This window comes from Triturus cristatus, chromosome 7 (genome assembly GCF_964204655.1).
Source record: "Triturus cristatus chromosome 7, aTriCri1.1, whole genome shotgun sequence".
In the NCBI taxonomy this organism is placed as follows: Eukaryota; Metazoa; Chordata; class Amphibia; order Caudata; family Salamandridae; genus Triturus; species Triturus cristatus.
This window is the reverse complement of record NC_140590.1, coordinates 1,137,866,246-1,137,894,039: the sequence shown is the minus strand read 5'-3', so window position 1 is coordinate 1,137,894,039 and position 27,794 is coordinate 1,137,866,246. Positions and strand designations below refer to the sequence as shown.

Sequence of the window (27,794 nt, the reverse complement as noted above, 5' to 3'; positions counted from 1 at the left end):
CACAGAATCTGGTTATTACAACCACAGAATCTGGGTGTCACAACCGAAGTATGCATTTCAACCAGAGAATCTGGGTGTCAAAACCCAAGTATGCATTACAGCCACAGAACCTGGGTGTCACAACCCAAGTATGGAAACATCCACAGAATCTGGGTGTCACAACCGAAGTGTGGTTTACAACCAGAGAATCTGGGTATTACAACCATAGAATCTGGGTGTCAGAAACCACATATTCATTATAACCACAGAATCTGTGGCTCGCAATCTCAGGACGGACTGCAATCACACAATCTAGGAGTCACAAACCAAGTGTACACTGCAGCAGAATCTGTTTCTCTCAACTTCAGAATGGCCAGCAACCTAGGTCTCGCAATCTTAGTATGGACATCTAGGTCTTGCAACCTCAGAATGGACTATAACCACAGAATCTAGGTGCCACAACCCAATTACGGTTTACAACCACAGACTCTGGGTATTACAACCACAGAATCTGGGTAGCACATCCTAAGTATGCATTACAACTACACAATCTGGGTGGCACAACCCAATATGCATTGCAACCACACAATCTGGGTGTCACAACCCAAGTATGGTGTACAACCACCGAATCTGGGTATTACACCACAGAATCTGGGTGGCACATACCAAGTATGCATTACAACCACATAATCTGGGTGGCACAACCCAAGTATGCATTACAACCACAGAATCTGGGTGTCACATCTCAAGTATGCATTACAACCACAGATTCTGGGTGTCACAATCACAGGATGCACTGCAACCACAGAATGTAGGTGTCACAACCCAAGTATGCACTATAACCACTGAATCTGGGTGTCACAACCCAAGTATGCATTACAACCACAGAATCTGGGTATCACAACCTAAGTATGCATTACAGCCACAGAATCTGGGTATCACAACCCACGTATGCATTATAACCACAGAATCTGTGGCTCGCAATCTCAGGGCGGACTGCAATAACACAATCTAGGAGTCACAAACCAAGTATACACTGCAACAGAATCTGTGTCTCTCAACTCCAGAATGGCCAGCAACCTAGGTCTCACAATCTTAGTATGGACATCTAGGTCTTGCAACCTCAGAATGGACTATAACCACAGAATCTAGGTGCCACAAGCCAATTACGGTTTACAACCACAGACTCTGGGTATTACAACCACAGAATCTGGGTGGCACATCCTAAGTATGCATTACAACCACACAATCTGGGTGGCACAACCTAATATGCATTGCAACCACACAATCTGGGTGTCACACCCAAGTATGGTGTACAACCACATAATCTGGGTATTACAACTACAGTATCTGGTTCTCACAACTCAAGTATGTAATACAACCACAGAATCTGGGTGTCACAACTCCAGGATGGACTGCAACCACAGAATGTAGGTGTCACAACCCAAGTATGCACTACAACCACTGAATCTGGGTGTCACAACCCAAGTATGAATTACAGCCACAGAATCTGGGTGTCACAACCCAAGTATGGTGTACAACCACAGAATCTGGGTATTACAACCACAGAATCTGGTTCTCACAACTCAAGTATGCAATACAACCACAGAATCTGGGTGTCACAACTCCAGGATGGACTGCAACCACAGAATGTAGGTGTCTAAAACCACTAAATCTGGGTGTCACAATTCAAGTATGCATTACAACCACATAATCTGGGTATCACAACCCAAGTATGCATTACAGCCACAGAATCTGGGTATTACAACCACATGTTCTGGGTGACACAACCCAAGTATGGATTAAAACCACAGAATCTGGGTATTACAACCACAGAATCTGGGTGTCACAACCAAAGTATGCATTTCAACCACAGAATCCGGGTGTCAAAACCCAAGTATGCACTACAACCACAGAATAAGGTGTCACAACCCAAGTATGCACTACAACCACTGCTTCTTGGTATCACAACCCAAGTATGCATTACAGCCACAGAATCTGGGGATTACAACCACATATTCTGGGTGTCACATCCAAAGTATGCATTACAACCACAGAATCTGGGTGTCAAAACCCAAGTACGCATTACAACCACAGAATCTGGGTGTCACAACCCAAGTATGAAATACAGCCACAGAATCTGGGTGTCACAACCCACGTATGCATTACACCAACATAATCTGGGTGGCACAACCCAAGTATGCATTACAACCACAGAATCTGGGTGTCACAACCCAAGTATGGTTCACAACCACATAATCTGGGTATTACAACCACAGAATCTGGGTGGCACATACCAAGTATGCATTACAACCACATAATCTGGGTGGCACAACCCAAGTATGCATTACAACCACAGAATCTGGGTGTCACATCTCAAGTATGCATTACAACCACAGATTCTGGGTGTCACAATCACAGGATGCACTGCAACCACAGAATGTAGGTGTCACAACCCAAGTATGCACTACAACCACTGAATCTGGGTGTCACAACCCAAGTATGCATTACAACCACAGAATCTGGGTATCACAACCTAAGTATGCATTACAGCCACAGAATCTGGGTATCATAACCCACGGATGCATTATAACCACAGAATCTGTGGCTCGCAATCTCAGGGCGGACTGCAATAACACAATCTAGGAGTCACAAACCAAGTATACACTGCAACAGAATCTGTGTCTCTCAACTCCAGAATGGCCAGCAACCTAGGTCTCACAATCTTAGTATGGACATCTAGGTCTTGCAACCTCAGAATGGACTATAACCTCAGAATCTAGGTGCCACAAGCCAATTACGGTTTACAACCACAGACTCTGGGTATTACAACCACAGAATCTGGGTGGCACATCCTAAGTATGCATTACAACCACACAATCTGGGTGGCACAACCTAATATGCATTGCAACCACACAATCTGGGTGTCACACCCAAGTATGGTGTACAACCACATAATCTGGGTATTACAACCACAGAATCTGGTTCTCACAACTCAAGTATGTAATACAACCACAGAATCTGGGTGTCACAACTCCAGGATGGACTGCAACCACAGAATGTAGGTGTCACAACCCAAGTATGCACTAAAACCACTAATTCTGGGTGTCACAATTCAAGTATGCATTACAACCACAGAATCTGGGTATCACAACCCAAGTATGCATTACAGCCACAGAATTTGGGTATTACAACCACATATTCTGGGTGACACAACCCAAGTATGGATTAAAACCACAGATTCTGGGTATTACAACCACAGAATCTGGGTGTCACAACCAAAGTATGCATTTCAACCACAGAATCTGGGTGTCAAAACCCAAGCATGCACTACAACCACAGAATAAGGTGTCAAAACCCAAGTATGCACTACAACCACTGCATGTGGGGGTGTCACAACGCAAGTATACATTATAACCACATAATCTGGGTATCACAATGCAAGTATGCATTACAGCCACAGAATCTGGGTATTACAACCACATATTCTGGGTTTCACATCCAAAGTATGGATTACAACCACAGAATCTGGGTGGCACAACCCAAGTATGGATTACAAAACAGAATCTGGGTATTACAACCACATACCCAATACCCAAGTATGGATTGCAACTACTGAATCTGGGTGTCAAAACCCAAGTACGCATTACAACCACAGAATCTGGGTGTCACAACCCAAGTATGAAATACAGCCACAGAATCTGGGTGTCACAACCCAAGTATGGTTTCCAACCACAGAATCTGGGTGTCACAACCCACGTATGCATTACACCAACATAATCTGGGTGGCACAACCCAAGTATGCATTACAACCACAGAATCTGGGTGTCACAACCCAAGTATGGTTCACAACCACATAATCTGGGTATTACAACCACAGAATCTGGGTGGCACATACCAAGTATGCATTAAAACCACATAATCTGGGTGGCACAACCCAAGTATGCATTACAACCACAGAATCTGGGTGTCACATCTCAAGTATGCATTACAACCACAGATTCTGGGTGTCACAATCACAGGATGCACTGCAACCACAGAATGTAGGTGTCACAACCCAAGTATGCACTATAACCACTGAATCTGGGTGTCACAACCCAAGTATGCATTACAACCACAGAATCTGGGTATCACAACCTAAGTATGCATTACAGCCACAGAATCTGGGTATCACAACCCACGTATGCATTATAACCACAGAATCTGTGGCTCGCAATCTCAGGGCGGACTGCAATAACACAATCTAGGAGTCACAAACCAAGTATACACTGCAACAGAATCTGTGTCTCTCAACTCCAGAATGGCCAGCAACCTAGGTCTCACAATCTTAGTCTGGACATCTAGGTCTTGCAACCTCAGAATGGACTATAACCACAGAATCTAGGTGCCACAAGCCATTTACGGTTTACAACCACAGACTCTGGGTATTACAACCACAGAATCTGGGTGGCACATCCTAAGTATGCATTACAACCACACAATCTGGGTGGCACAACCTAATATGCATTGCAACCACACAATCTGGGTGTCACACCCAAGTATGGTGTACAAGACAGAATCTGGGTATTACAACCACATACCCAATACCCAAGTATGGATTGCAACTACTGAATCTGGGTGTCAAAACCCAAGTACGCATTACAACCACAGAATCTGGGTGTCACAACCCAAGTATGAAATACAGCCACAGAATCTGGGTGTCACAACCCAAGTATGGTTTCCAACCACAGAATCTGGGTGTCACAACCCACGTATGCATTACACCAACATAATCTGGGTGGCACAACCCAAGTATGCATTACAACCACAGAATCTGGGTGTCACAACCCAAGTATGGTTCACAACCACATAATCTGGGTATTACAACCACAGAATCTGGGTGGCACATACCAAGTATGCATTACAACCACATAATCTGGGTGGCACAACCCAAGTATGCATTACAACCACAGAATCTGGGTGTCACATCTCAAGTATGCATTACAACCACAGATTCTGGGTGTCACAATCACAGGATGCACTGCAACCACAGAATGTAGGTGTCACAACCCAAGTATGCACTATAACCACTGAATCTGGGTGTCACAACCCAAGTATGCATTACAACCACAGAATCTGGGTATCACAACCTAAGTATGCATTACAGCCACAGAATCTGGGTATCACAACCCACGTATGCATTATAACCACAGAATCTGTGGCTCGCAATCTCAGGGCGGACTGCAATAACACAATCTAGGAGTCACAAACCAAGTATACACTGCAACAGAATCTGTGTCTCTCAACTCCAGAATGGCCAGCAACCTAGGTCTCACAATCTTAGTATGGACATCTAGGTCTTGCAACCTCAGAATGGACTATAACCACAGAATCTAGGTGCCACAAGCCAATTACGGTTTACAACCACAGACTCTGGGTATTACAACCACAGAATCTGGGTGGCACATCCTAAGTATGCATTACAACCACACAATCTGGGTGGCACAACCTAATATGCATTGCAACCACACAATCTGGGTGTCACACCCAAGTATGGTGTACAACCACATAATCTGGGTATTACAACCACAGAATCTGGTTCTCACAACTCAAGTATGTAATACAACCACAGAATCTGGGTGTCACAACTCCAGGATGGACTGCAACCACAGAATGTAGGTGTCACAACCCAAGTATGAATTACAGCCACAGAATCTGGGTGTCACAACCCAAGTAGGGTGTACAACCACAGAATCTGGGTATTACAACCACAGAATCTGGTTCTCACAACTCAAGTATGCAATACAACCACAGAATCTGGGTGTCACAACTCCAGGATGGACTGCAACCACAGAATGTAGGTGTCTAAAACCACTAAATCTGGGTGTCACAATTCAAGTATGCATTACAACCACATAATCTGGGTATCACAACCCAAGTATGCATTACAGCCACAGAATCTGGGTATTACAACCACATATTCTGGGTGACACAACCCAAGTATGGATTAAAACCACAGAATCTGGGTATTACAACCACAGAATCTGGGTGTCACAACCAAAGTATGCATTTCAACCACAGAATCCGGGTGTCAAAACCCAAGTATGCACTACAACCACAGAATAAGGTGTCACAACCCAATTATGCACTACAACCACTGCATCTTGGTATCACAACCCAAGTATGCATTACAGCCACAGAATCTGGGGATTACAACCACATATTCTGGGTGTCACATCCAAAGTATGCATTACAACCACAGAATCTGGGTGGCACAACCCAAGTATGGATTACAACGACAGAATCTGGGAATTACAACCACATATTCTGGGTGGCACAACCCAAGTATCGATTACAACTACTGAATCTGGGTGTCAAAACCCAAGTACGCATTACAACCACAGAATCTGGGTGTCACAACCCAAGTATGAAATACAGCCACAGAATCTGGGTGTCACAACCCACGTATGCATTACACCAACATAATCTGGGTGGCACAACCCAAGTATGCATTACAACCACAGAATCTGGGTGTCACAACCCAAGTATGGTTCACAACCACATAATCTGGGTATTACAACCACAGAATCTGGGTGGCACATACCAAGTATGCATTACAACCTCATAATCTGGGTGGCACAACCCAAGTATGCATTACAACCACAGAATCTGGGTGTCACATCTCAAGTATGCATTACAACCACAGATTCTGGGTGTTACAATCACAGGATGCACTGCAACCACAGAATGTAGGTGTCACAACCCAAGTATGCACTACAACCACTGAATCTGGGTGTCACAACCCAAGTATGCATTACAACCACAGAATCTGGGTATCACAACCTAAGTATGCATTACAGCCACAGAATCTGGGTATCATAACCCACGTATGCATTATAACCACAGAATCTCTGGCTCGCAATCTCAGGGCGGACTGCAATAACACAATCTAGGAGTCACAAACCAAGTATACACTGCAACAGAATCTGTGTCTCTCAACTCCAGAATGGCCAGCAACCTAGGTCTCACAATCTTAGTATGGACATCTAGGTCTTGCAACCTCAGAATGGACTATAACCACAGAATCTAGGTGCCACAAGCCAATTACGGTTTACAACCACTGACTCTGGGTATTACAACCACAGAATCTGGGTGGCACATCCTAAGTATGCATTACAACCACACAATCTGGGTGGCACAACCTAATATGCATTGCAACCACACAATCTGGGTGTCACACCCAAGTATGGTGTACAACCACATAATCTGGGTATTACAACCACAGAATCTGGTTCTCACAACTCAAGTATGTAATACAACCACAGAATCTGGGTGTCACAACTCCAGGATGGACTGCAACCACAGAATGTAGGGGTCACAACCCAAGTATGCACTAAAACCACTAATTCTGGGTGTCACAATTCAAGTATGCATTACAACCACAGAATCTGGGTATCACAACCCAAGTATGCATTACAGCCACAGAATTTGGGTATTACAACCACATATTCTGGGTGACACAACCCAAGTATGGATTAAAACCACAGATTCTGGGTATTACAACCACAGAATCTGGGTGTCACAACCAAAGTATGCATTTCAACCACAGAATCTGGGTGTCAAAACCCAAGCATGCACTACAACCACAGAATAAGGTGTCAAAACCCAAGTATGCACTACAACCACTGCATGTGGGGGTGTCACAACGCAAGTATACATTATAACCACATAATCTGGGTATCACAACAAGTATGGATTACAAGACAGAATCTGGGTATTACAACCACATACCCGATACCCAAGTATGGATTACAACTACTGAATCTGGGTGTCAAAACCCAAGTACGCATTACAACCACAGAATCTGGGTGTCACAACCCAAGTATGCAATACAGCCACAGAATCTGGGTGTCACAACCCAAGTATGGTTTACAATCACAGAATCTGGGTATTACAACCACAGAATCTGGGTGGCACAACCCACGTATGCATTACACCAACATAATCTGGGTGGCAAAACCCAAGTATGCATTACAACCACAGAATCTGGGTGTCACAACCCAAGTATGGTTCACAACCACATAATCTGGGTATTACAACCACAGAATCTGGGTGGCACATACCAAGTATGCATTACAACCACATAATCTGGGTGGCACAACCCAAGTATGCATTACAACCACAGAATCTGGGTGTCACATCTCAAGCATGCATTACAACCACAGATTCTGGGTGTCACAATCACAGGATAGACTGCAACCACAGAATGTAGGTGTCACAACCCAAGTATGCACTACAACCACTGAATCTGGGTGTCACAACCCAAGTATGCATTACAACCACAGAATCTGGGTATCACAACCCAAGTATGCATTACAGCCACAGAATCTGGGTATTACAACCACATATTCTGTGTGTCACATCCCAAGTATGGATTACAACCACAGAACCTGGGTGGCACAACCCAAGTATGGATTACAACCACAGAATCTGGTTATTACAACCACAGAATCTGGGTATTACAACCACAGAATCTGAGTGTCACAACTCAAGTATGCATTTCAACCACAGAATCTGGGAGTCACAACCCAAGTATGGTTTACAATCACAGAATCTGGGTATTACTACCACAGAATCTGGATGCACAACCCAGGTATGCATTACAACAACATAATCTGAGTGGCACAACCCAAGTATGTATTACAACCACAGAAACTGGGTGTCACAATCCAAGTATGGAGTACAACCACAGAATCTGGGTGGCACAACCCAAGTATGCATTACAACTACCGACTCTTGGTGGCACAACTCAAGTATCATTACAAACAGAATCTGGGCGGCACAACCCAGGTATGGAGAACAACCACAGAATCTGGGTGTCATAACCCAAGTATGGATTACAACCCCAGACTCTGTGTATTACAACCACAAAAGCTGAATTTCACAACAGAATCTGGGTGTCACAACACCAAGATGGACTGCAACCACAGAATCTAGGAGTCACAACCCAAGTATGGAATGCAACCATAGAATCTGGGTGTCACAACCCAAGTCTGGTTTACAATCACAGAATCTGGGTGGCACATCCCAAGTATGCATTACAACCACATAAACTGGGTGGCACAACCCAAGTATGCATTACAACCACAGGCTCTGGGTGTTACAACTCATGTATGGAGCACAACCACAGAATCTGAGTATTACAACCACGGAATCAGGGTATTACAACCACAGAATCTGGATGTCACAACTCAAGTATGCATTACAACCACAGATTCTGGGTGTCACAACCTCAGGATGGACTGCAACCACAGAATGTAGGTGTCACAACCCAAGTATGCACTACAACCACTGAATCTGAGTGTCACAACCCAAGTATGCATTACAACCACAGAATCTGGGTATCACAACCCAAATATGCATTACAGCCACAGAATCTGGGTATTACAACCATATATTATGGGTGTCACAACCCAAGTATGGATTACAACCACAGAATCTGGGTGCCACAACCTCAAGTATGGAGTACAACTACAGAATCTGGGTATTACAATCACATAATCTGGGTTTCACAACTCAAGTATGCATTACAACCACAGAATCTGGGTGTCACAACCCCAGTATGGACTGCAACCACAGAATATAGGTGTCACAACCCAAGTATGCACTACAACCACTTCATCTGGGTGTCACAACCCACATATGCATTACAGCCACAGAATCTGGGTATTACAACCACATATTCTGGGTGTCACATCTCAAGTATGGATTACAACCACTGAAACTGGGTGTCAAAACCCAAGTATGCATTACAACCACAGAATATGGGTGTCACAACCCAAGTATGGAATACAGCCACAGAATCTGGGTGTCACAACCCAAGTATGGTTTACAATCACAGAATCTGGGTATTAAAACCACAGAATCTGGGTGGCACAATCCCCATATGCATTAGAAGAACATAATCTGGGTGGCACAACCCAGGTATGCATTACAACCACAGAATCTGGGTGGCACAACCCAAGTATGCCTTACAACCACAGACTCTCGGTGGCACAACTCAAGAATAATTACAACTACAGAATCTGGGTGGCACAACCCAGGTATGGATTACAACCACAGAATCTGGGTATTACAACCACAGAATCTGGGTGTCACAACCCACATATGGATTACACCCACAGAATCTGGGCATTACAACCACAGAATCTGGGTGTCACAACCCAAGTATAGATTACAACTACAGAATCTGGGTGTCAGAACCCAAGTATGCATTACAACCACAGAATCTGGGTGGCACAACCCAGGTATGGATTACAACCACAGAATCTGGGTATTACAACCACAGAATCTGGGTGTCACAACCCAAGTGTGGATTACACCCACAGAATCTGGGTATTACAACCACAGAATCTGGGTGACACAACCCCAGTATAGATTACAACCACAGAATCTGGGTGTCAGAACCCAAGTATGCATTACAACCACAGACTCTCGGTGGCACAACTCAAGTATCATTACAACTACAGAATCTGGGTGGCACAATCCAGGTATGGATTACAACCACATAATCTGGGTACTACAACCACATAATCTGGGTGTCACAACCCAAATATGGATTACACCCATAAAAACTGGGTATTACAACCACAGAATCTGGGTGTCACAACCCAAGTATGGATTACAACCACAGAATCTGGGTATTACAACCACAGAATCTGGGTGTCACAACCCAAGTATGGATTACAACCACAGAATCTGGGTGTCAGAACCTACGTATGCATTACAACCACAGAATCTGTGGCTCACAATCCCAGGATGGACTGCAATCACACAATCTAGGAGTCACAAACCAAGTATGCACTGCATCAGAATCTGTGTCTCTCAACTCCAGGATTGCCAGCAACCTAGGTCTCACATTCTTGGTATGGACATCTAGGTCTTGCAACCTCAGAATGGACTATTACCACTGAATCTAGGTGCCACAACCCAAGTATGCACTACAACATCAGAATCTGCGTCTGTCAACTACAGGATGGCCAGCAACGATAGAACCTAGGCCTTGCAACTTCAGAATGGTCTATAACCGCAGAATCTAGGACTCATATCCCTAGGATGAACTTGAGCTTCAGAATTAGGGCTTAAAGTCCCAGGAAGGGCTGCATCCAGCAGAGCTGAGTCTTCCCCCCACCAGGATGAACTACAATCGTGGAGTATTTGTTCCCAGCCAGAGTATGGAGTGCTCCAGTGTTGGTAGCCCTAGGATGGAGGGAAACCACAGGATCTGAGGTCCAAATATCTGTATGGACTGTAACTGCAGGATTCAGGACCCCCAGTGATGACGGATCTGGGTCTCCCAGCCACAGAATTGATTAGCTGGATTGCAACCATGGCATGTAAGAGCCCAGGCCCCATAATTAAATGACGTTACATGATCCAGGGGTCAGAAACCCAGGCTGGATGCATCCTGGGGAACCAGGGTTCAAGACCCATTGATGGAGAACATCCCTAGCATGTTGGTAATCCAGGATGATCTGCAACCATGTGATCTGGGACCCCCTTTTCCTAAGATGCACTGTGCCCACAGGATCTAGTGCTCCCAGGCCTAAAATGAACTGCAACCACAGGATCTGGTGCTCCTAGACCCAGGATGGACTGAAACCACAGGATCTTGGACTAGCAGCTATGGAATGGCCGGCACCCACAGATTTTGCTGTCTTCAGCCCTGGCAAGTACTACAAACAAAGGAGGTGAGGCTCCCAGGCCGCAGATAGAATTTAACCACATAATCTGATGGCTCCCGGGACCAAGATAGACTGCAGCACAGGACCTGACAATCTGAAGCAAAGAGATAAGCTACCCCCAGTATTGCTGGCATCCCTGACTAGGAGAACTGCTCAGAAAAGCCCCGAGCCGTCCAGCATGTGAAAGTGATGGAACCTAGAAAGGCTTCAGATCCACTCTATAGAAGATGAGCTATGTCCATTAGAGCTGGGGCTCCCAGCCACTGCACCCCTATTGGAGGGTACCGACTAGAACTGGTGGAAACGGACTGTACCGGTTAGAGCGGTATCTCCTAGCCAGGAGACAGATGAGCAAAAGATAACAGCCAATGTGACAGACTGTATCGAATGCAGGGGAGAGACTGCCACTCTCAGAGCAGGGGATCCGAGCCAATGAGACAGATGCGCCTGGAGAAGTTGTGAATTCTGCCACAGGAGACGTGCAGTACCCACAGAAACTGGGGCTCACCACAGGCAAGAGACGATACACCCCTAAGACCCTAGGTTGCCACTTAAGAGACAGACAGAGTGCATGCAGTGAAAGTGAGGGTGCCAGACCAGTATACTCACTGCTTGAGTTTTCAGGACCTCCCCGACCCTGCCGGCGACCTTCAGGAACTGGTTTCCTAGACACCATCACCACCCAGGAGTTTGCACATTGTTTTTAAGTGAGGAGTTAACATCAGGTTACACACCGATCCTGGGGGTTGACCAGCCCAACAGTGTTCTACAAGTTCCTGGGCCGCATGTCTGTGCTCGCCCTCTCCCTGGTGCTCTGCAGCAATGTGTACATTGCTCCTTTTCCCAAGGAAGCAAAATTAGCTTGAAGCAGAACAACATGTTTAATAACTGTAGAATGACCTTAAGTCACTTTGGAATGGTGTTTCATTTCATTCTTTGTACATAAATAAATGTAATGCCCTTCTGGGCTGTTTGTGATTCGATAAACTTCAAACCATTTAATCTATGTTTTATTTACTTATCAGTCGAAAGCCTATGTAAATAAATCTATTAATGGTTGTAAATGCCTGCGATCCTTCTTTAATCATGAGAAATGTTTATTCTGGGAGAACCCCATTTAATCCTTGAGATGCGAGCACGGAGTGATGGTGCGCGTGTTTTCGCAGGGGAAGACTTTGCCAAACCAGAGAGTTAATGGTCGTCAGTAATGGGTAGCCAGAGGTAGGGCTTACCCTGTAATACCCTGGCATTGCCCTTCTCGGGCATCTTATACAGCAGAAACAGAAAGTAACCAGGAGACCTATTTACTTGATGTAGTCCCTACTCCTAGCTCTGGCTTGACCAGCAAATGTGAGCCTGTTAAGAAAGTTGACAGACGTCAACCCTTTCATGTATTGAACGGAGCATGACATCACTTCCGGTGCTCCTGACATTTATCGTGAAGTGACGTGCAGTAGAGAGTTCCTGCTTGACATGACTCAGAGCGCGAATCAGTGACCAGAATTTCCAGGCGTCATGGCTGAGAGAGAGTTGGTTAGGATACCAACAGCTCTCATAGACTGCAAGAGACTGGGCAGGGGTTCACCAGCTGTACTGGGCGGATGGCGCAGGCTAATGAACCTCTAGTACTCACTTAAGAACAGAAATCACTCACTGTAGAGTAGCATTTATTGGCTGTGTAAAAACATCCACTCACTGTGGAATAGTATGCACTCACTGTGAGCAGAACAGCATTCACTCAGGGCCCAATTCACAAAGGTAAACTTACACCTGAAGTCTAAGGGCCTGATTCACAAAGGACCTCCGCACTCGTGGTGGAGACCCGCAGTCGGGGAGGAGTCTTTGCACTCGGGCGGGATCTCCATAATCAGAATTCTCATTGTGGAGATTCCGCCTCAGGTCGGAGACTCCCCACCAAACTGCGGGGCCTCCACCACGAGTGCAGAGGCCCTTTGTAAATAAGGCCCTAAGTTTAGATCTGAAGTCTAAGTTTTGCCCTGAAGCGTACCTTTAGACTGGAAGTCTAGGTTTAGACGTGAAGTCTAAGATTAGACCTGAAGTCTACATTTAGACTTCAGGTTTAAGGCTAGACTTCAGGTCTAAGATTAGACTTCAGGTCTAAGATTAGACTTCAGGTCTAAGATTAGACTTCAGCTCTAAACGTAGACTTCAGCTCTAAGTTTACCTTTGTGAATCGGGCCCTTAGTGTGCAATAGTATCTTCTCACAATGAAACAGTATTAATTCACTGTGAAATAGTATGCACTCACTGTGGTATAGCAATAACTCTTCATGTAGTAGCAAGCGCTCACTGTAGAACAGCAGTCACTTACTGTGCAATACTAGTCACTTACTTTGAACAGTATTCAGTTTTCGTGTGGTACTCTCTATAGAACAGCATTTAATTACTGTGTAATCGCATGCTTTCACAACGAAACAGCATTCACTCACTATGGATTAGCAGTCACTCACTGCGAAAAGCATTGCTGTGGAACAGGGTTCCCTCACTTCGGGGGCGGTGAGTTGTTAAAACCATGCACTGTGGGCCGAACAATCAAAGTTACTCACTGTGGATGCAGAGGTCGCTGGTGCAGTTCCTAGTCTCCAAGTCGGGCCCTTTGCACTCCACACCGCCGCTTCGAGGCACTGGCTGCGAGCACTCCCGGCTACGCCACTGCATACAGTCCATGGAGCATGCCGACCATTTACTCCACTGCGACCATCCTCCATCCACTGGGCATGCAGAGGGGCGACACAAGCAAAGAAGAACAGGTTAGATCATTTGCTGGCAGAATGCCCCACATCTATGTGTGCCTCCTCGGTGCCAACACTTATGCATTCAATCATGGCTTCATCACCCACTTGTGCCCCCAGAGTAGAATACTTGCAGTTGACAATTGATGATACTTGCAGGTCAAGAGTTAGAATCCCAGAAGGGCAAGCTTTGCATTTTATACTTCCAATGTCAACACATTTAGGACCATTCATGCATTCGGTGGTAGTAACATCTGCCATTTGTAGAGCCTACAAATGGCAAAACTGTGGGCTCGGGTGCCATATAAAAAGAGTTAATTGCGTTATTACTGCTCTATCCCCTACGCAGTCCCTATAGCGTCACATCTGTTTGCCTTCACCATCTACAAATGCCACCATCAAGTCAACGACAGCGTATGCACCTACGTATTCATCCCAGTGAGTAAAAGCAACGTTTAAATGTGCTCAGTAGGAAGTGAACTGCCTCTTGGCACTGATCCGGGCTTGTTTGGTTCCTGCCTTCCCTCTAATCACTGATCGGCAGGAATTAGTCAGACTGGCATAGAAGGGCATTAAAAGATGAATGCTGGGTAATACAGCTACAGGCAAACATAGATGGAGGCAGAGAGATGCTGACTGATATGTAATTTGACCTAATCGCACAGAGATGTAGCCTACTGAAATTATTATGTTCAAAACAACCCTATTGTGTGGTTATTTATTTGAAATTAGTGTTTTTGCCTGCCATGTACCTACATCTCACAGTCGAGCTCTTTTGTTGAAAGGACTCTCGCCCACGTCATGATTGTGCATGCTTCATCATCGAAGTCCTTACCCAGAATGTAGATACGTCCGGATGGGATCTGCCTTGATTAAGGGAACTCTTTGACATTGTGCTCAGGGGATCTACGTCTTCACTCGTTAGCTGTAGGATAACCCTTTCACGTAATTTTTTTATCTTAGGGTCCTTTGGCAAAGTTACAAGCAAAAATAGAGGCGTTTGGTTCTTGCATGTTGCAGCCAGCTTTCCATGCCCGTATGGGTCTCACGGCCTTCTTCAGCACCATAGGTCCCAGTGGTATCATTTGTCAAAGGGCGATGTCCTTTGAGGAGTCAATGACAATAAGGACCATCTTCTTCCATGCTCCTTAGTGGCCCAAGAGTGCAGAAACGATTAACAAAACCTGGCAGTTTCCAGTGTGGTTTGTATGTATGCATGAGTGTATGTATGTATGAGTGTATGTATGCATGAGTATGTCTGCATGTGCATGTTTGCATGAGTATGTATGCATGAGAATGTATGCATAAGAAAGTATGCATGAGTATGTATGCATCACTATGCATGAGTGTATGTATGAATGAATGTATGCATGAGTATGTATGCATGAGTGTATGTATGCATGAGTATGTATGCATGAGAATGTATGTATGCATGAGTATGTATGCATGAGTGTATATATCCAAGTGTATGTATGCATGAGTATGTATGCATGAGAATGCATGTATGCATGAGTATGTATGCATGAGTGCATGTATGCATGAGTATGTATGCATGAGTGTATGTATGCATGTGTATGTATGCATGAGTGTATGCATGCATGAGAATATATGCATGAATATGAATGCATGAGTGTATGTATGCCTGACTATATATGCATGGGAATCTATATATGTATGAGTATGTATGCATGAGTGTATTTATGCATGAGTATGTATGCATGAGTGTATGTATGAATGAATGTATGCATGCATGAGAATGTTTGGATGAGTATGTATGCATGTGTGTATGTATGCATGAGAATGTATGCAAAAGTATTATCCATGAGTGTATATATGCATGAGAATGTATGCATGAGTGAATGTTTGCATGAGAATGTAAGCATGAGTAAGTATTATCCACAAATGTATGTATGCATGAGAATGTCGACATGAGTGTATGTATGCATGTGTATGTATGCATGTGTATGTATACGTGAGTGTATGTATGCATGTGTATGAATGCATGAGTATTTATGCATGAGTGTATGTATGCATGTGTATGTATGCATGAGTGTATGTATGCATGTTTATATATGCATGAGTATGTCTGCATGAGTGTATGTTTGCATGATAGAGACAATGTAGATCCCTGAGCACAATATCAAAGAGCTCCCTTACTTAAGCTAGAGCCCATCTGGATGGGGTACAGCGGTACACAAGTAGTCACAGATGCCAGAGGAGTGGATAAAGCTGGCAGAGGAGGAGTACAAGTAGCCGAAAATGGGTGGTTTTGGTACCCATGGGGTCATGATGGGGAAGGGATGTCAGCTTGGGGTGGGGGACTGGGCAATACCTGGCCATATGGCCTGACTTGAACTTACGTAATGGCCTGGCTTGCGCCTCCGTGCGTACCGCTAGGTGGCGCCAAGCAGCGTGGTTCCATTTGCCCTATGCCCCACAGGGTACTTGTTTCCTAAAACTATTCTCTAATTAGCAAATAAACGTTACACACAATTTGGACACGGTTCACACACACACGCTTCCGACGTGCCCGGCAGGGGCATTGTAGAGATATCAGGGAGGGATAGTGGGTTAGTGGAGGGGCAGAGGAGGGGTATTGGAGGCCGGGGAGGGGCTAGATGCGGCAGCGGAAGCTCGAGCTGCCCCTGCGGCTCCTACCCCGGCCTCACGTGTGATCCCGAGTTAATAACACGAAACGCTCAAAGTTCTTTTCCATTAAGGCGACATGTGACATAATGAGGGATCTGTGTTAGTAAATCCCCCCGCTGGAGATAACAGAGCGTTAAATAAGACGCGGCCCGCAGACAGATCAATACATGGAGATGAGAGATGAAGGCAGGCAGTCTCGGCCTGCAGCCATGCGGAGCCACGCGCTGCACGCCGCTCGGCAGCGCCCAGAGCCCGCACACGTGCCCAGAGCCCTCCTGTGCCTCCTACCGTGCAAAGCCCACACACGGACGAACGCGCGCTCCCCGGGCCGTTAACGCTGTTCTCGCAAAGCACGCGATGCTTGCGCACGTTCCAGCACCTGTCACTGTGCAATGCCCCCACGCGCAAAGACCGCACACTCTTCACCGTGCGGGACCGGCAAACCCTCCCACACACTGTCTGATGCACGCACGCTCCCCGGGTCTTAAACACTGTTCTTGCAAAGCCCATACACTGTGCGATGGCCGTACACTCTCCAGCGCCTGTCACTGTGCAAAGCCCACACACCGTGCAATACTGACAAATCCTGCCGCACACGGATGCACGCACGCTCCCCGTGCCTTTCACACTGTCCTTGCAAAGCACGCACTGCTTGCACGCGCTCCAGCGCCTGTCATTGGGCAATCCAAAACGTGCAATGCCCCCACTGCCCCCACGTGCAAAGACCGCACACTCATCACCTTGCGGTACAGGCAAACCCTGCCACGCACTGATGCACGCACGCTCCCCGTGCCTTTCACACGGTCCTTGCACAGCCCATACACCGTGCGGTGTGTGCACACTGTCCCTCAAGTGTCACAGTGCACATCCAGTCGTCCAATGCTCAGGCACCGTGCAATATCCGCCCATTCTCCAGCGCCTGAGCTTCGCAAAGCCCACACACCGTGCAATTTCCCTGTACTGTGCAATGGACACATACTGTATAGTGCAGCGATACTCAAAGTGCGGTCCTCCCGACCTTTAGATGTGCCCCCCTGGCCAACAGCAGTACTGGGCTGCTGTTTACACAAATCAGTCCTAACATTAAAACAAATGTTAAATAAAGGGGCAGGCATTTGTTTTAAGGTTAGTAGCAGTTATAGGAAGAAAGTAACTAAAGTTTCCTGCAACAATTAACTTAAAGACATCTTGCAACAAACATATGAAAATACGAAAAAGCTTTTTCAAAGGTCCAAAAGTGTATTTTATTAATATGCAGCTCACCTTAGTACACCAGATTGTCAGCGTATTTAGTGTTTTTTTAAAAAGAGATTTTTCAAACATGAATTTAAGAAACATTTATGTTTCCTTCCACCCAAACGGACAAGATTGCAATAGTGAATTAAGATGCAAGTTACTTGTTGTGTGCACTCTTTGGGTGGCCTGGGCTATGATACATGGACAACAGTATAGTTTATTAAATCATACACAGGAGAAGGTTTCGTACAGCGCACATCCTAAAGTCACAAAGTCCTTTATTTCAAGGTCCTCTTATCTTATATGTGATAATGAAGACAAAGGAGGAATGTGAAATAAAACATTTGCCTAGAATCACACCAAGTGAGGAAGCCGGGATGGATCCCATGTTTTCTGGTTTCACATTATGCAATTCAGCCACAATATGTGCATGCTTCTCTCCCCCTAAGCCCATCTTACAGTGCCCAACACCATCACCGCCCCCCCACCTCTCCTGCCACCACCCTGCTGGTATCAATGCGGCCCTCGGTCACACCACAGACCAAGCTTTTTGACCCTTGGGAACATTTTTGTGAGTAACCATGGTATAGTGCATGCCACTGTGCAGAGCCCACACAGTGTGATGTCCGTATTCTCTCCAGCGTCTGCCACTGTGCAAAGCCCATGCACTGTGCAATTCTGGCAAAGCCCACTTAATAGTTGCACTAATGTACATCGACCCCCACAGTAATGTGGTACAAGAATATCAAGTACAGAATATCGAGGGACAAACATTGAAAGGTAAGGGCACATAGACAAGTACAGACTTACTATTCCTAATGCCACATCTTTGTGTCTTTATGATATTTATCAACAGGTTAAATATATGTGAAGTTAGGTATGGAGAATATAGACTTCCTTACCAGTCAATATTTAATTTTCAATATTGTGTGCCATTGATATTGTGGTAATGATATTCAGGGTGCACACCCACATACTGTGCAAAGTTTGCACACTCTCCACTGCCTGCCATGGAGCAAACCCCGACATGCAATGCTCATGCACAGTGCAATGTCCACACACTCGCCAACACCTGTCACTATGCAAACCTACATGTGCAAAGCCCACACACTGTGCAGTGCCCACATACTGCATACCTGCCAACTTGAAGAACAATCTCACCATGTGAGGAGGGGGCGGGGCCTTGAAGGGGCAGGGCCTCGTGCTAAAAAGAACCTGCAAGGTACTTTTGAAGCCCAACCTCTCCTCAAAAAAAGCTTGCTGAGGCTGGCGTACATGTCCTGGTGTGTTTTCATGCCCCTAAGTGAGTGTCGGCAGTTCAAAGCCTCAGAAACGAGCTGGAAAACCACTATTTACAGTGTTTTTCAATTCGTTTTTCCTGCCACAGTGTGATATGGGCTCCTCACCGGGAGACCGTGTGATGGGAGACAATATTGTGTGTCACACGGTGGCACAGTGTGAGTTGGCAGGTATGCTACTGTTCGTGCTTGCCACTGCGTGTCTGTCAACTTCTTTGTACAAAGCCCGCATATAATGTAATGCCCTCACACCGATGTCTGCACACTCACTAGTGCCTGTCCCAGTGCAGTGTGTAAACATTGTTAAATGCATGCATACGGTACACTGCTTGCCATTGTGCAAAGCACGCACACCGTGCAGTGTCCATCACCGTCCAATGCCCACATACGATGTGATACAAGCACACGTATCACATTGTGTGACACTCTGTATCCCTGCTCCTGGGCAATATCCACACACCTGCAGTGTCCACGTAAGTATGTCTGCACATTTTCTCAGGGCCAACCATATGCTGTGTAATGCACACATAATGTACAGTACCCACCGTGCAGTGCACACACAAAGCAATGCCGCCCCCTGCAATGCCTATCAGTGTGCAATGTACACACATACATTGTTCTTTGTTTACATATTTCACTGTTCTTGCCTGCCACTGTGCAATTTTGACATACCACACCTTGCCTACACGCTCAGACACACACTGATGTACAGTGCCTACATGCACTGCTGCAGCAGCCATACACGTCCAACACCCAGGACAGACAGAAGAATCAGAGGTGAGTGACTGGCGGAACAGACCATAAGCTCCAAACATCACCAACTCCCAGAAAAGAATAAAACACATCTCTTGGCAAGCAGCAAGGTAACCTACCTGGAAATCTGACAGGGCGATACTCCACCAGAACCACCAGCCTACGGAAGACCCAGGAACCCGTGAAAAAGAGGGAGTTGTGGGACACGTTTGTTTAAGTGGAAACAAAATAAAACTCCAAGCCCTTCAGTGTCATTTATTCAGGTGTTCTTCATATCTCTCTTGTCCATGATTTGAGTTGGTGGTCCAGGGATATGCCTTTTTAAAGTCACAGGGGAGGGGTGGGGTTGATGAGAGGGAGAGCGAGGTGGTAGTAAGTAGAGCTGTTCGAAGTTGATTCTTTTTTTATACCCAAATGTTGTGAAATTTCATCAACATTTTGTTTTCTTCTAGCACAAAAAAGTGGATTGACAGCATCTTGCAAGACTTTTTCGCAAAAGGGCATATTTCACATAAACAGACCCTATCAAGACATTTCCTGTGTAAACCAGTCTCCTGCAGAGCAACATCACATAACACAAAATGTTGTGAATTTCGAGAATTTTACGTAACTTGACATTTGAGAATTTCATGTATTTTGTCGATGTAATTTAAATTTAAAGTAAGCCAGAAACTGTGTTTCTGAGGCCTACTATGAATGCGGTTGGGAGGGAAATTATAACTGAAACCCAGGCAGGGCTGCATGAGAGAGGAACTAAGAAAGGGAATGTGGTCTTTGGCTCACATACACAAAAGGTTGGCTATGTGTGTGCCTGTATGGCAACCGGCAGGCGTGAGAGAGTGGTCGGAGTTGTGCCCCACTTTAGCTGTGTTTCCGCTGGGCCAACTTTCAGATTTTCAGGGTCAAATACAAGTCAAAAGGGTCCCCTAGAAGTGCCTATTGGCTCAACAATAGATGAGCCGATCAAGCTCAGAGGATTGTCTATGCCAGAGGGGCTATGGTGAAGTAGGTCTGTGCTGGCATGAATACGCACCGATACAGGTCCAGCAAAAATACTGTAAATGTTGGAAAAAGAAAAGTGGTGTAAAATGTCAAAAACAGTACTTAAGATTTTGAATTCAATAGGAGACCCCTGTAAAGTTGAATGCTTTGTGCAACCATGAGAAGCTATGAGCAAGGAAGAAGTGTAAAGCTAAGAAAAGTCCAGAGCAGGACTGGTGGGACAAGACTATGACTGAATGTGGTTGGCCATGGTTGACCTTCAGTCTTGGTGATTTGGTTGGGACATAGGCTGTTCCTGAAGGTCATGTAAAGATGCTCAATGAGTCGTTTTAATGACCTTGGATGACCTCTGTGAGATCCATGGTGAAGCAAACTTGAAAAACATGAAAAGCTCAAGTCAAGAGAAGGTGCCGTGCAGGAGTGGCTTCATCTCGTTGACTCTTCAGACTATGAGGTTGCAGGGCTCAGGTGGAGCCAGCGGTGATTGTCTTAAGGGATAAAGCAGAATTGGAATCCATGAGACTAGATCGCATGACCAGGCAGCGGCTGTAGTGGCTGCTCTTCTTGCAGATCAGTGTAGCAGAGTAGTCCTGGTACCTGTATTGGAACGAAATAATTAGAAAAGTTTCTGTGGGTGGAATTCCATCACCACCGTTGGTATATGGGGCACTTTCTTACCTAGGTTACTGAAGTCATCTTCAGGACTGATCACTAAATGACTAATTCCCTGCAGCACACATCACAGGCACCAGGGGGACACTGTTGATATGCCCAGGGCAGCTGCTCATCTGAAGCTCTTGGAACAATAGCTTGTAGGGACATAGTCGCTACCATATTGGTCTCTTCGTCACAGTCCGTTTCACTGTACTTCAGCTACCAAAGTTAGCAACAAGGCACAATGTAGATCTCTTGAAAGCAACAATGTACCACACGCACGAGGGTCGAGGCTGCCCTGGTAGAGTCCTGTTGGTCGGCTCTTTGTTGCAGTAAACCTAACTCTTAGCATGGTACATTTAGAAGGAGACCTAACAGTTTCAACAGCATAGGTTTGCAATCTAAGACAGCCAATGATAAATTACCAATCCCCCCTTTTACTACACTTTGTCATTATTGTAGTTCAAAAGAGTTCTTTGAGGGTTGGGGGAATATTGCTAGGGATTTATTGTTGTAGCCAATGTGGCTAATGGGAGTCTCCCTGGGTAAAGGTTCTGTTATTTCCGCTGCATTCTGTTGGCATGGTATTACAACTGCTGGTCATGGGAGATGCTATCAGCCTCTTTTTGAGTAACCTGGCATTACCTAGATGGGTCGTATGTCACTATATTGCAGCTGATATACTGACCTTCAAAAATACTGCATGCACTACTACACCCATCAATACATCATGATGATAAGCATGTGTTTTTACTATGCTTAACTCTACATCCACTTATCTAAACTTATCACGTGATATACAGAAACGGCTGATCGATTGCATACAATAATTTATTTTGACCATGATATAGTGGTAGAATATCACCCAAGTATGATCCATCGATTAACATCTCAGCATAGCTCCTTCTTCAGGACCAGAACTTGATTTTCTCCCACCCAAGAGAAGCACTGGTTGTGACACCCAACTCATGGATTGCTTGGCTTCTCTATAAACGTTATGCCATTTTTGATGGTTTTCTCTGAAACCCTACAGTGTTATCCTATTTCCAATGTGTTTCCTAAAAGTGGGGCTGTTTACAGAATGAATTAGGCAGAGTTTTTGTAAAAAGATCCTTAATTGGTCCTCCTTGAACCCCCAGTGCCGGGTTGGAATTATCACCGGCCTCGCGTCATCGCAACACTATCCCGCATAGCCACACAGCCCTGAAGAAGTCACGGGTTACTTCCCATGTGTGACAAAACACGTGTTGGCTGGTTGTTCTCCTTTATTAAAGACATTTGAATAACATACTGGTGTTGACCACAGATATTTCGTGCAAAGCGAGACATTTCGAACATTATCACAACCCTATTACGTGTGCCCAGGACTGTATTCTCATTATTCGTGTGGGTTTTCAAACTCACACAATCACGGGATTACAGGGTATTCCCCCCGACCTGGCAGCACCGCACATACTCTAAGCATAGTACACATTACGCGAATTAGCCTGACCGCCAATCTTCCTGTATTTACTAAAAACCCTACACAGATATAGCAACTTTTAGAATTGTATTAGTAAAAGACTGGGCCAGTCTTGAGTGTCAACTGTTGCTACCACTGCTGGAATACTGTTTGGGAAGAGCAGTGAAACTATGAGGGTCAAGCCAGCGACGCATCAAAGGGAGTAGCCAGAAATTTGAAATACCCTCTTCTTTGGATTAAAATTCTGACGGCACCCAGCAAGCGAAGTAGGTGAGCCCAACTCTATCTAGAAGAGCTCCCTCGTCTCTTTCATCCAAGCATCTATCCAGTCATCCTTCTATCCACTAACATCCATTAATTCTTAAATCCATCATTCAGTTGTTCCCCTTCCATTCACCAGCCATCCAATCTGCCATCCATCCATCTGTTCATCCGCCCATCTGTCCATCCGCTCTGCCATTGATTCGCTTATCCATCCTTCCTCCTTTCAACCACTCATCCAGCCATCCAACCCCTTGCTCTGACATTATTTTACCTGTCTACCCACCTATCCATCCATTCCTTTACTCATCGATATTTTTCACCCATCCATCAATCCTTTCACCTGTCCATCCACCTATCCATTCCCTCACGCTTTCGCACAATCATCCATCTATCCACTCATTCACCCTCTTACTATCCATCCTTCCTTTCAATATTACTTCCCTCTTTCCCTGTAACCATCTCCCCTTCTTCCTTGCCCCTGCTTGCTCTACGATTGATGTTGTACACCTTTACAGCCTTAATTATGAGCTGGTCTGCCGAATTGCAGACAGAAGAGGCACATAAAGAACCCCATTCCCTCTCTAGCTGCTAAAGCGGGGGTTCACAACGCCCCTGGACCCATCGGATGGGGGTAAAAAATGTGCAGGATTAGGGAAATGGTTTGGAGTTATAGCGGTACAGACGGCACCCTCACACAGGGCTGTCACAACGAGTTGGGGCAGGCACGGAAGTTTGTCCCAGGACCTGCACTTTATAAGGCCCCATGCTGCTGCTGCAAAATGAAGTCATATATCACAAAAACAAGCATTATCTGCTCTTGTGATAGATTCCCGAGGCAGGCAACACCAGCCACAACTAGGTGGCACCATATGATAACATACCCTTCAAATGTATATTGTTTTAATTATTTTCAGGGCTCAGAGCTGCTGCTGCAAAATACATTTATACATTACAAAATCAGGCTTTTGAAAATATTCATGAGGCAGGCTACACCAGCTCACCCCCTCGCATTATAGACTACTTTTTCAGCCTCCATACAATGTGTCATGCCAATCATCCACTGTCCCTTGGTCGGAGGGGTGGGGCTCCCCCATCCTCTGGCTATGTCTCGCTTCGCTGGGATAAAACCCAGGGTGTAGAAGAGGAGTTGCCTCCTGGATAAGCCCACCTAACTCGGGAACTGATTATTGAACACAGAACTAAGTACAACTATATGAGACTAATACTCAGCTTCACCTGAAACTCCATTCACAGCTATTACATTCTTTCTATAAAAGTAATGCTAGTGTTAAGTACTATACAATTAGGGCCTGAAGACACAAACCTCATAGTATATTTTGAAATGTATTTAAGTATGTTGTTGAATCAATATTCTTCGGCTATAAAGCTAGGGCTGAGCCTATGCCCAAAATTACAAAAAAGGGAGACATCAACTCAACTGAAAAGCATGCGCCTACAAATCACTAAGGTATTCAAAGACAATAGAAATGGCCCCAAAAATGTATCATAAGTAGATCTAGGTCAATAACAGTTAATTCTTGATAAAACAAGTCACAAAATTGCGGATCCACCTCCAGAAAAGATACAATCAACACTTCTGTTAGAACAGAGATACTAATTCCCTAGTTGCTAAAGATCTCCACATGCCGGAGTCTGAGAGCGCACTTCCCAGTAACAACCGAAATGTAGTAGTCCTACCTTAAATTCAATGTCAAATAAGCCAAGCAAAATTATACAATACACTAGGAAACCCAGGTACTTGCTCAAAGCAAAAAGAACTGCTACGACTACTTGATAGGGCACACACTCCCACAAAATGCCTACTCAAGGTTAAGTTACTGGAACACAGATAACTAACGAGCAATGACCAGAGACGTGGTCGGCGAGCACAGGCTGACGATTCACAGAGGCAAAATGGGAATGCTGAACAAGGGTAATTGTTCGGCAGTGTGACTTGGGCTTTGTGGAAAAGAGCGGCACTTTCTCATCGACAGTCCCAATTAGGAGGAGATACAGAACTGCTGCCATGGGGGATTCTCCATTAGATGGATGATTTAAGCGGGGAGAAGAACACTAGATCCAAATTTACCAGGGGAAAATCTATAACAAGCAGAAAAAGCAGCAGAATACCCGTCAGCCCAAGAGGCTTTCAAGGAGTCGGAGGAGCCAATCCGCAAAGATACGAAAAAACATGGTACAATAGGAAATGGATAGTTTATGTGTAAACGTGGTCAAATGTAACAAGTGTTGTAGGTACTCACTTAAATTCACTGATAACACACACGCATGTTGTAATGTCTAGATCTTTTTCAGATGTCTGAGTACGCAGCACATTCGGTACAGGAAGCCTTCGATCTCGATTGTGATAGTTGGTTCCACTCACAGATATGAAACATTGTACATTGTAAACATACAGAATGAATAACCAAATAATTCAATCAAACATGCCAGCAGTGTGACATAGACATTAAAAAGTAGAGTCAAAAGAATAAGGGCCACATGCATCATTGTAAATTGCGGTCGCAAAGGGGCAGATTTACAGAATCTGACCCTTTGCGACCGCAATTTATGTATTCGGGATGCATCATCCCAAATGCAAAAATCACTATTTAAGTAATCACTAAAATTTTGATAAATTGCAATTGCATTTAGGGAATCGCAAAGTGCGATTCCCTAAATGCAATGCAACAAACCCCCAAAAATTGCAATTTCGCAATTAAGAAACGCAAATTCCCATCAATTCAAAGTTGGTGGTAATTTGCGATAACTTTGAAAATGCACAAAAGTGCATTTTTCAAAGTTCTATGCTGCACACATACATGTCCTTGGGGCATGTGTGTGTGCAACATGTGTTGAAATTGCAATTTTCAGGGGTTCATCAGGGTATCCTTTTGGCACCCTTGAAATTGCATGTGCAATATGCGAGTACCTACTTGGTACTCGCAAATTGCATATGCAATTCCCATTGATTCCTATGGGCCTCTAGGCCCATAGGAATGAATGGGAAGCAATTCCTTATTTGCGAATCGCAATTTGCAAGTTGCACATAAGGAATGTGTAGGAATCACAATTTGTTTCGCGATTCCTACATGCACAAGCATTTGCGATTCCTAAATTGCGATTTCTTAAAAATCGCAATTTAGGAATTGCAAATGCACAGTTTGATACATGTGGCCCTTAAGCCCTTATTTGGGTTGGAGACGCAAGTGGAGGAATCACAACCCCAAAGCCACAGTTGCCCACAAAAGACCTACTCTATTACAAAGCCAAAGTCTTTCAGGCAGAGCGAATGGAGTTTTGTAGGAGCTACAGAGCTTCCCAGCAAACTTCGCCCTGGAACCGCCAGAATCAGCATGTAGCCACACGTAATCCCCGGTTGTCCAATCATCGATTCAGATCCAATCCGCAGCATATTGCTGGTGCAGTCTGTAATTAATGTCAATAATATCATGCTGTCAGTATGGGGACTACTGTGATCGAAACCTCCTACATAGATTTGAACAAACCATTGCCTCATTTAAGGACAGTCATACTATAACAGAAGTCAGTGGCTGGTTAATGACAATCCATAAATTATCCCTCATCCCTGGGAAGAGAGGTTTAAAATGGTGGCTTAATAGGGGTTTAGAGCAGACTGTGATGGGCGTACTGGTGGTGAGATACAGGAAGTCCAAAAGATGCCATTATTCCCAGACTTAATAGGTGTTGTAATTCGGCTCACACGGAACACCTTCTTAGAAATGTCAAGTGAATTCAGTTTGTCTAATTTTGCTTTTCATACCATACATTTGTGCTGTCTTGTAAACCGCAGCCAACTTATTTCGACACTTGGATCATATGGTTTCATCCAGGCACATTTAAGTGTGCCTGACACTGCCTTTTTGCTGTTGCCAAGAAAGAGGAAAACCACTTCTAAGTGAACTTTCCTGGAATAAAGATTAATTGCCACTTGGAGACAACACAATCAACTACACGCAACAGTCTGATCCATTACTACTAAGTCTTGGTATATATTTGACTT

At 45.0% G+C, this 27,794-nt stretch overlaps 1 protein-coding gene across 2 annotated transcripts in view; it reads right to left on the bottom strand.

The window, feature by feature from the left end:
• UNC5A (unc-5 netrin receptor A) overlaps positions 1–27,794 on the bottom strand; it is an 841,139-nt gene that overhangs the window by 223,925 nt on the left and 589,420 nt on the right. For both annotated transcript variants that reach the window (XM_085618304.1, XM_085618305.1), the window contains one exon: positions 14,270–14,434. In XM_085618304.1, the coding sequence (XP_085474430.1) occupies positions 14,270–14,434 (165 nt within the window). The remainder of the gene's footprint in view (positions 1–14,269; positions 14,435–27,794) is intronic.